The 11,185-nt window shown below is 36.8% G+C and overlaps 1 protein-coding gene across 4 annotated transcripts; it reads left to right on the forward strand.

Annotated features, from left to right (window-relative positions):
- The first annotated feature begins 256 nt into the window (after positions 1-256).
- LOC140587630 (uncharacterized) lies at positions 257-8,510 on the forward strand. 4 transcript variants are annotated; one of them, XM_072709027.1, is made up of 16 exons: positions 257-864; positions 1,376-1,578; positions 1,670-1,741; positions 3,236-3,469; positions 3,677-3,783; positions 4,142-4,310; positions 4,409-5,246; positions 5,681-5,799; positions 5,903-6,028; positions 6,871-6,936; positions 7,025-7,113; positions 7,207-7,312; positions 7,460-7,565; positions 7,690-7,778; positions 8,099-8,131; positions 8,317-8,510. In XM_072709027.1, exons 1-15 carry the CDS (start codon positions 744-746, stop codon positions 8,105-8,107), a joined length of 2,454 nt encoding a protein of 817 aa, XP_072565128.1. In that variant the 5' UTR covers positions 257-743; the 3' UTR covers positions 8,108-8,131; positions 8,317-8,510. The 4 variants fall into 4 exon arrangements, 3 of the variants coding, with proteins under 3 accessions (XP_072565128.1, XP_072565126.1, XP_072565127.1); XM_072709026.1 differs by lacking the exon at positions 8,099-8,131 and having other exon boundaries at positions 266-352; positions 790-864; XR_011989277.1 differs by having other exon boundaries at positions 7,690-8,131.
- Positions 8,511-11,185: the final 2,675 nt, after the last annotated feature.

Here is an 11,185-nt window from a genome sequence, read left to right on the forward strand (position 1 = left end):
CTGCCTGCTGATTTCAACCTTAAAAATTATTCAGATTATGAAATGTTCATGCTCAAAGTCGTCACCTGAAAAAGATTTGCTTGATCCAATATGTTTTTGCATGATTTATTTTATATATATATATATATATATATATATAATCCACAGCACAATCCAACGAATTTGCCAGAAATTAAAACCAGAAGAAAAAATCCAAAACCAGGAGACAAATACACTGAATCAATAAGACCTTGTGAATGAAAAGAAGTCTACGCAACGAGCACTGTCTGGATCTGAATCCTGGTTGTATTTAGACTCCAGCTCCAGGTTCTGCGTTGCTTTACCTAGATGTCACAATCAGAGTTAGAGTCAGGTAAAATAACAGGGTCAATTTTACTGTTTACGCGACAGTTGTATGCTAATCACGTCAAGGTGAAATACAGTTATACCTCACCCTACGTCAGTAATTGGTTCCAGAAGGCACAACTTCGACAAACGACTTGATACGAAAAACCCCTATTGGCTCGAAACACCAATTAAAAAAAGACAATACTTTTACATTTATAAGCTTTTATTTGATTGCAAACATTAAAATATATTAGTTTACATATTTTAGCATTCCCTGGCTGACGTAAGGTTGAAACCGAAAGAAGACGATTTGTATTTTTCTGTATTTTTTGCAAAAAAAGTCGAGTTCGACGTAACGCGAATGACGTATGACGACGTATGACGTAATACCGTAGGCCTATCGCTGTTTCGAAATCATGGATCCCCAATTAGTCAAAGAAATATTTGACTTATTAATTAAAGGAGAATATCCGAAAAATTTCAGCAAGCATCAGAGATACAGCTTACGAAGAAGATCTTCTAATTTCTCCATAATCGGTAAGTTATTTTTTGCAAGAAACATCTAATAAACATGACTTCCAGACATTAGGCCACTTAAAATTAATAAATTGTTTTACATGACTCAAACTTCTAAAATATTGGTGAGTAGGGGATTTTCTATTTTCTATTTTATATTTTTAGCGAAAAGACGAACGGCAACAGAGATATACTAAAACTAGAAAAGTTCTTTTTAATACCGTGGGCCCACACACAATCTGACAAACGATAAAAACCATTGTCCGAGAAGCGTCAAATTGAAAAATCCGAGGCTGACATAAAAGATTTTTCACCCACAGTTTTTGAGGTAAAAAAAACCGATTTTTTGAAAAATATAAAATATTAAAAAAATCGAGCCGTCACCAAAAAAATTGAGGCGTTCGGCCATGTAAAACAATTTATTAATTTTAAGTGGCCTTAATACATGTGAAGTAAATGTAAATAGTACAACAGTAAATACAGCAGTCTTCATATGTTTATTAATATACGTATAATTCCGAATGTATTTTAGATGGAGACTTGTACTACACCAGAAACAAGGGCTCTGACGAAGAAGTCAGGGCCAAAGTTGTTCGTGGCGCAGAAGAGGCTGATGAACTTTTCATACAGTTCCACAGCAGTGGCATTGGAGCACACTGTGGGCAATTAAAAACTAGGGATGCCATATCCCAGCGTTTTTACTGGCCTGGAATGTCCAGAGACATTGAACGATGGGTATGTTATTATTTATGTTTTTCTTATACAGCTATTTGAAGTTCGTAAAGACGTGTTTCCACATTGAAAAAAATTCTGTATGTTGTCACAGGTGTCACAGTGTACAGTTTGCCAGAAAAACAAAGGCACACTAAAAACTGAAACGCAATACACACCAATCAAGGTAAGTTTTGGACCTATATATATGACTGTTTATAATGTTTATAATATTGTTTTGCACTATATGCAGACGTGTGTCAACAATTGACAACTGATCACTTTCATATGTCTTTCATATGTCTGTCCTCACATTGCATTTATATAGTACAGCTTAAAATCCTATGCATTAATTTAGAGCAGAGCATGTGAGCGGAGCGTGAGCGAGGGGCGGAGCGGGCGGAATTCGGTCAGAGCGCGGAGTGGTTTTTTTTATCATGGCTGGAGCGGTCGCTCTGTCTCGCTCCAGTTTCGCTCCGATACCGCTCTTTCCACGAGCCTGATGCTTGCCCAGATCTACCCAGAATTCATCTGTACAATTATAAAGACTGTTACACAAATTAGTCGAGATGTTCGCGAAATATTTCACAAAGGTTTAAGGCGACAGTTGTTAGGTATGCCGATTATTACGAGGAAGAAGTTGGCTCCTTATTCGCAATAGCAGTTCCTTATTTGCAAAATCCGTTCCACCTTAAATAGGCATTATGTGTGATCTGCCATATTCACAGCAATTTACCTGGTAAACATCAAAACGTCCGTTCAAAACACTAACACCACCTAAAAGAGCAATTATTACACGTACTATATCATGCGTTTAAAGGTATTTTACTGTAGAGTTTTATAAATAATGCCCTGTGAAATATGCATTGTTTCCCATTAAGACCCATTGGAAATCAATGTGTGATCTGTCATAAACCTTAACGCCATCAGATAGAGTAATTATCATACTTATTATATACAGAGTTTGATGACATTTTACTGTAGAGTTTTAAAAATAATGCCCTTTGAATGCTCATTATCATGGAATGCAAGTAATACCCTTATTAGCAGACATAAATTTATAAAAATAATAACAAACAGTAGAAATTTCTCATACCGTTATTGTCATACCATTTCTCATACCATTATTCTGCAAAACTTGCAGAATAATAAAACAACGAAATACATATAATTGTTATTAATTTTCATTTCATTATAATTAGAATAATAGCCTCATACATTTGGGGCAACGGAGGTCTTCAATGTATTGTTAGGCTGGTCAAAGTCAAGTGTGGCTCCATGTTCACTCCACTGTTTCAAGAAAGATGCCACCTAAAAAAAAACCACAGGTTGCATAGAAGACAAAGATTTTATTATTAGGCCTACTTAGATATTTAGCTTGCATGGATGAAAAAGCTGGCCTATCATTCTAACAATAGATAGATTGAATGGATAGGAGCAGTTTGGAAAATTTCCCCATAAAAGACTGTGAAAAATTTGATGGAAAGAGGAATGAAAAAGAGAGATATAGGTGGAATTTAAAAAAGAAATATACAAGTACATTTGTTCTTGATGTGGTGTGAATTTAGATTTTCTAGATTGTGTTGTGTCTGTCATATGTACTACTGACTTTAATTTATGAAAGCATTTATAGTTTCCAATTTAGCTTAATTTCTAATTAACTTTGATTTTACTTTAACAGACAAAGGTTCCATTTGAACTTGTTGGCATGGACCTAATTGGGAAGCTGGTCATGACAGAAGAAAAGAATCAGTATACATGTGTGATGATTGATTATTGCACAAGATGGACACAAGCTTATGCCTTAAAGTCAAAGACCGCAAAGGAAGTGACAGAGTGCATACTAAAATTTGTTTACCAATTTGAAGTGCCCAAACGCATCCTCACAGACCAGGGCAAAGAGTTTGTCAACACTGTAAGTTTTTTTTTTTTTAATACAATACATTTTGAAATGTTATTGTATTTTACAAATGTTGCCGAATATGTACTGTAAGCATTGTCAGGCTATGTATTTGCTATTCAGCAGAGGTATGAACATTCAGCAGTGGTATGAACTTATATATGTTTATACAGCGTCAATTCAGGCACAAATGAGAAAGAGGTTTTCTTACATTCCCTGTAGATAAACACAGAGGTATGCCAAGCCTTGGGAATCAAGAGGAGCCTTTGTGCCCCATACCACCCCCAAACAAATGGGCTGGTTGAGAGGTGTAATGGTACCATACAGAGGTAAAATATGATTACATCTTTTCACCATTACTTTTCTAGTCTTACACTTACACTTGTTTCACTGGGCTTTTGATTGTTGGCCTGATTCCAGTCCCCTGTTTCCAGTCTTCACACACCACTACATAAGCCAAACCAGCTTACTCACTCATTGTACCTTCCATGTATTCACTGAGCCTTCATATCTAACATTATATTCTTGTTTGTGTTTGGGAAGCTCCCCCATTGATTTCTTTGTTTATTAAAGTTTTATTCAGATCACTGTATAAGGGTGACTGCAAAAACAATGTAACTGTTACAATCCTATGGAGAATATGGAATTCAAACCAAAAAGTTATGGATGTATCTATTTCATTTGTAGGGCTCTTGCCAAGCTGGTGGACGATAAGCCCAACACCTGGGACAGATATCTAGATGCAGTGATGTTTGGTCTTCGCACCAAAAAGCAACTGACAACACGCTTCTCACCATATTTCCTGATGTTTGGTAGAGAAGCACGCTACCCATTTGAAGTGCCTGAACAGTATCAGGTTAGACAGGTTTTTAATATAAATGTTAATGCATATATTCTTTGACTACTGAAGACAAGTTAAATAATATCTTAAAAACGTTATTTAATTTTCTACAGATTGATCACTCCATTGAGGACAAATATTTAGAAGAGGAGGTCACCTTTGACATTGAGAGGCAGGAAAAACTCCTCAAAATAGTACAGGACAATGTTGAAAGGGTGCAGGAGAAGACCAGAAGGCACCTGCGATCAAAGACATTTGGCCAAAGGCTTCAGGTTGGTGACATGGTGTGGAGGAAGAATGTTCGCAGTCAGCAACGGAAGGGAGGAAAATTGGAGCCCGAGTTCTTGGGGCCTTTCACAGTGACAAGAATAGAGGGGAAAAGTGTTGACCTTGTAGATGGTTTTGGGAAAGCCACCTTAAGGGTTAACATTGACCACTTAAAGCTGCACACTGAAGAGGTCCCTAGAATTCCCAGCAAATTAAAAGAGAAGGCTAAAGCCAGAGTGCCCACCTCCCCTTCAGCAAAACCACCTTCACCCCCTACTCAAACTACCTCCCCTGCAGCAGAACCACCTTCACCACCTACTCCAACTACCTCTCCTGCAGCAAAACCACCTTCACCCCCTACTCCAACTAACTCTCCTGCAGCAAAACCAGCTTCTCCTCCTACTCCAGCTACCTCTTCTGCAGCAAAACCAGCTTCTCCTCCTACTCCAGCTACCTCTTCTGCAGCAAAACCAGCTTCTCCTCCTACTCCAGCTACCTCTCCTGCAGCAAAACCAGCTTCTCCTCCTACTCCAGCTACCTCTTCTGCAGCAGAATCGTCTTCTCCACCTACTCCAACTACCTCTGCATATCCATCCTCATCTCTACCAACAGCTGTGTCCACCACTCCTCTGCTGGCATCAGCCACTGTATCTACCTCTCCACCAGCCGTCTCACTGCTGTCTTGTATGTACTCAGTCATAATATTCATATACAAATGTGAACTACTTTTATATTCTGCAGAATGCCATTTATATTAAAAATATCACTCAAATCATTATAAAGATTCAATATTCAAGTAGTTTGTCATATGCACAGTAAAAAAGAAAATGGTTCACAACCATGCAATGAAATTCTTTGCCAATCTACCTTTACACAACAATAACAGTAGCATTACAATGACAATAATAGCAATAAGATTACATAAATAATTAAGGTTAAAAACAGTTAAACAATAATAAATAAAAATACAAAGTGCTCTGTGCCTTTGTGCTACAGATTGGATAACAGTCAGATGGAGAGGGTGGGGCAGTGTTGAATGTGCTGTAGAATGTATATTGTTAGAAACTACACTAAGAGAAGATTTTTAGTTAGATTTCTAATTTTGTTTTGTTTTACAGGTGTGAACGAGGCCTGGGAAGGGAAAAATGTCCATGTACTGCTTTCAAGAATTGGGCCTTACAAAATTTTTTACTGGGACATCACAAGAACAGCTCCTGATCAGGAACTTGAGAGTGAGGTGTGTTGGGATATGTTTTTTTTTCTATAGCACTTTATATGTGTGTGTATGTATATTCTATATATACTGGCAGATGTATGAAAATTAATATTTTGGTTCTCAGGTGATAAATGCCTACCTGCTGCGTTTGGTGCAGCATCACAATCAGAGAAATGAAGACAACCAGGCCCTTTTCATTGATTCCTATGAAATGACTAGCATTTGGCAGAAGAAGACGTCAAGGTTAAAGGTAATGAAAAGTGATGCTGTGACAGTGTACCATCACCACCAGTGTGAAGCCACATACGGTGACTGACTTGGTATATGAATGTCCTATTTTGTTCCTACTTTCTAAATGTTATTAATTTTATCATAAGAAGAGGGTATGGTGCTGGTACTAGTCCTCGTCTAGGTATTATATTTACATTACATTTATTCATTTGACTGACAGTATTATCCAAAGCGACTTCGAGCATAGATAGAAGTGTGAAGGGAACATAAGAACTACAACTATATTGCCTACATATATTGGAAGAGTTGCAACTCCAAAGTGCATACATTGTATAACAAAACTACAAACGATAAAACTACAAAACAACCATCACAGTCATAGCTATAGATATCTGGTATAGTGGTGCAAAATGAAAGATCGAGGCATTCTTGGTATGGTATGCGTATGTATACATATTTTTAATAAAAAAAATAATGATTTATTTTGTAATAATTATGATTAGTCTGTCTGTTTAACAACAATTTGGAAGTGGTGATTTTGCAACATTAACTGAGTTTAGTGTGTATGTAATTTTGGTTGAACTGAGTCATTTTTTCTCTGGCTGCTTTTTTTCTTTTGCGCCAAGGCAAGTGTTTTTGTTTGTTACATGTTTTTTTTTATTTGTCATTGTGGTGGCACTGCTCTAACACAAAACATTCATTTGTCCCTTTGATTTTGAATAATTTCTAGAGCACAAGTTGTATTACAAGAGAAATGAACCCAGACAAAAACTGGTCTTATGATAGTGATTTTTTTCTCATAGTGGTATGCTCTGAGGTGTGGTGTTACCTTCTAATCCTTTATTTGAAATTACCTTTTAGTGCAACCCAGGGAACTTTAACGTAATACTGGGAGCAGTACATGAACCTGGCCACTGGATACTGACAGTAAGAACAACCTTTTTTTTATTATGTATGGAGTCTCACTTCTTATTGTTTATAGTGTATGCTGCATATTAATTTTATTGTCATATAGGCAATGTTTCCCAAACTGTTGAAGAGCTTGGTGCTGGACTCTCTAGGACACGCATCCTCAAAACTAAAAACATGCTTGGAGTCCACAAGGTACTGCAACTTCATTGAAGACTGCTGCTAAGACCAGTGTATTCTATAAAGCAGCAAGGAACTTAACTAATGTTGCTTTTGTCTACTTTTGAGGGCATTTATGAGGAAGCATGGGTGTCAGGTGTCCCGATGGAAGGCAGAAACAATGCCACATTCATTACAACCCGATGGCAGTTCATGTGGCATATTTGTTTTGAAAGTGAGATTTTTATCTATTTTTCATTTCTTGCTTTTACAAATTCATTGTGTCCTTTGTTTTTTGTGTCTCCTAAACCCAAATATTTGCAGTTCATTTGATGTATTACAAATGTCATTTATTTATCTTAGTGACTATGTTGCATTCTAGTATGCTGAGAAAATCCTGGCAGAGGAGCCTCTAATCTTCTCAACCACAAGATCAGCAGTTTGCAAATATAGAAAGAAAGTAGCTGTCAAACTGCTGAAGCAGACAGGTAAGTTTTTACTTTTACTTAGCATTATTATCATATCATTGAATTCTTTGATTCAACTTATAAAACATGAATTTATTATAATTGAAATAAGTTATGATCTTAATAATGATCTTATTCTGATCAGATGATCTTCGTGAGCTTTGCCACTATTGTGGAGAAAAAATTTCAAAAGTAGACTCCGACGATCCACAAAATGAAAAACACACAGACTGGGTATGTGTTTACCTAAAACCAACATTAAACCAAAGTTATGCCTAATTCCTCTGCTAAGGGAAATGTGTTTCCAAGAAACCTCAGAAGCCATCACCTATTTAGAACTTTTTTGCAAGAATTAACAAGATGGAAGGAGGAGGGAGAATGGAGTGCATTTTTATTGTAAAGAATATACAAAACACAGAAAAGCATTCATATAAAACAATTATGTATATAACAAACCTGAAAAACCAAAGTATATGACAACAATGAGTACAGATGAAACATTAATGCATGCCAAAGAAAATACTACAACGACTGAACATATTACTATCTTGCAGTATCAATGACACAATCTTCATAGGATTTTTTAGGTAAGAAAAACAAAACAGACTTACCTTAAGAAGTATTCTGAAATAAAGACAACATATGTTTTGCTAAATAATGCATGATCTGTTTATTAAGAGCACACATAATGTGTGGGAATTATTTGTACAGAAAAAATGAAATAATGAAGAAATGAAATAAACCCTACTCAATACATGCTTTATGCTTACAGATCCAGTGTGATGCATGTGGAAGGTGGTACCACCTGACCTGTGTTGGGACAACAGATACTTCAAAAGAGTACTGCTGTCTGGCATGTTAATAAATTTTGATTTTCTTTTGATTTAAGTTGTAAATACCTTGTTCATATTTTAAATTCAGTTTGTTGATAATTCAAGTTCAGAATAAAGTTTATTTTTGGATGAATGTTGCTGTTCTGAAATTTATTAACAATTATATGTGTTTTATTCTTAATTCTAGTAATGCTAGTACATATAGATGTAACAGTGTATTGTTCTGTAAAATAGCTCCAACAACTATGCCTATTTTTCTGTAATAATAGCAATCAGATATCCATAAACACGTCTCCAGACTTAGTAAACAGATACAAAAAGGTACAATAACAAAGCAAGATGAAAGCCCACCTTTTCTACCTGTTAACTGTGATTACTAACTGGGACTTGGGAGAGGGTGTCACTCTGCTGTAAATCTTAAAAAACTTGTGATGCACAGAATACTTAAGTGGAGATTTTATGTACTGGTATTTAAGACAGATTTTGTGGCTGGAATTAATTGGCAACCCCTGAGAGTGTGGTCTCCTGCTATCATATTATGTGACCCTAGCAAAAATATGATGGGACAATCAAACCTTTGTCATACATTTCATAATCAGGAGACTTTTTAAGGTTCTAATCAGCAGGCAGTCCCTGGCATACGGGTCACCATTTGTGATGGCTGCTATCATATTATGTGACCCTGGCATAAATCATGCAAAAACATATTGGATCAAGCAAATCTTTTTCAGGTGACGACTTTGAGCATGAACATTTCATAATCTGAATAATTTTTAAGGTTGAAATCAGCAGGCAGTCCCTGGCATACGGGTCACCATTTGTGATGGCTGCTATCATATTATGTGACCCTGGCATAAATCATGCAAAAACATATTGGATCAAGCAAATCTTTTTCAGGTGACGACTTTGAGCATGAACATTTCATAATCTGAATAATTTTTAAGGTTGAAATCAGCAGGCAGTCCCTGGCATACGGGTCACCATTTGTGATGGCTGCTATCATATTATGTGACCCTGGCATAAATCATGCAAAAACATATTGGATCAAGCAAATCTTTTTCAGGTGACGACTTTGAGCATGAACATTTCATAATCTGAAGACTTTTTAAGGTTCTAATCAGCAGGCAGTCCCTGGCATACAGGTCACCATTTGTGATGGCTGCTATCATATTATGTGACCCTGGCATAAATCATGCAAAAACATATTGGATCAAGCAAATCTTTTTCAGGTGATGACTTTGAGCATGAACATTTCATAATCTGAAGACTTTTTAAGGTTCTAATCAGCAGGCAGTCCCTGGCATACAGGTCACCATTTGTGATGGCTGCTATCATATTATGTGACCCTGGCATAAATCATGCAAAAACATATTGGATCAAGCAAATCTTTTTCAGGTGACGACTTTGAGCATGAACATTTCATAATCTGAATAATTTTTAAGGTTGAAATCAGCAGGCAGTCCCTGGCATACGGGTCACCATTTGTGATGGCTGCTATCATATTATGTGACCCTGGCATAAATCATGCAAAAACATATTGGATCAAGCAAATCTTTTTCAGGTGACGACTTTGAGCATGAACATTTCATAATCTGAAGACTTTTTAAGGTTGAAATCAGCAGGCAGTCCCTGGCATACGGGTCACCATTTGTGATGGCTGCTATCATATTATGTGACCCTGGCATAAATCATGCAAAAACATATTGGATCAAGCAAATCTTTTTCAGGTGACGACTTTGAGCATGAACATTTCATAATCTGAAGACTTTTTAAGGTTCTAATCAGCAGGCAGTCCCTGGCATACAGGTCACCATTTGTGATGGCTGCTATCATATTATGTGACCCTGGCATAAATCATGCAAAAACATATTGGATCAAGCAAATCTTTTTCAGGTGATGACTTTGAGCATGAACATTTCATAATCTGAAGACTTTTTAAGGTTCTAATCAGCAGGCAGTCCCTGGCATACAGGTCACCATTTGTGATGGCTGCTATCATATTATGTGACCCTGGCATAAATCATGCAAAAACATATTGGATCAAGCAAATCTTTTTCAGGTGACGACTTTGAGCATGAACATTTCATAATCTGAATAATTTTTAAGGTTGAAATCAGCAGGCAGTCCCTGGCATACGGGTCACCATTTGTGATGGCTGCTATCATATTATGTGACCCTGGCATAAATCATGCAAAAACATATTGGATCAAGCAAATCTTTTTCAGGTGACGACTTTGAGCATGAACATTTCATAATCTGAAGACTTTTTAAGGTTCTAATCAGCAGGCAGTCCCTGGCATACAGGTCACCATTTGTGATGGCTGCTATCATATTATGTGACCCTGGCATAAATCATGCAAAAACATATTGGATCAAGCAAATCTTTTTCAGGTGACGACTTTGAGCATGAACATTTCATAATCTGAATAATTTTTAAGGTTGAAATCAGCAGGCAGTCCCTGGCATACGGGTCACCATTTGTGATGGCTGCTATCATATTATGTGACCCTGGCATAAATCATGCAAAAACATATTGGATCAAGCAAATCTTTTTCAGGTGACGACTTTGAGCATGAACATTTCATAATCTGAAGACTTTTTAAGGTTCTAATCAGCAGGCAGTCCCTGGCATACAGGTCACCATTTGTGATGGCTGCTATCATATTATGTGACCCTGGCATAAATCATGCAAAAACATATTGGATCAAGCAAATCTTTTTCAGGTGATGACTTTGAGCATGAACATTTCATAATCTGAAGACTTTTTAAGGTTCTAATCAGCAGGCAGTCCCTGGCATACAGGTCACC

This window comes from Paramormyrops kingsleyae, chromosome 2, assembly GCF_048594095.1.
Source record: "Paramormyrops kingsleyae isolate MSU_618 chromosome 2, PKINGS_0.4, whole genome shotgun sequence".
In the NCBI taxonomy this organism is placed as follows: domain Eukaryota; kingdom Metazoa; phylum Chordata; class Actinopteri; order Osteoglossiformes; family Mormyridae; genus Paramormyrops; species Paramormyrops kingsleyae.

Bases quoted from the DNA above. Each gene is read 5' to 3' on its own strand.
- LOC140587630 (XM_072709025.1), top strand. From the start codon at position 744: ATGGATCCCCAATTAGTCAAAGAAATATTTGACTTATTAATTAAAGGA. The intron at 7,313-7,459 runs GTGAGATTTTTA...GTTGCATTCTAG, and splicing joins GTGGCATATTTGTTTTGAAA to TATGCTGAGAAAATCCTGGC. The intron at 7,779-8,316 runs GTATGTGTTTAC...TTATGCTTACAG, and splicing joins ATGAAAAACACACAGACTGG to ATCCAGTGTGATGCATGTGG.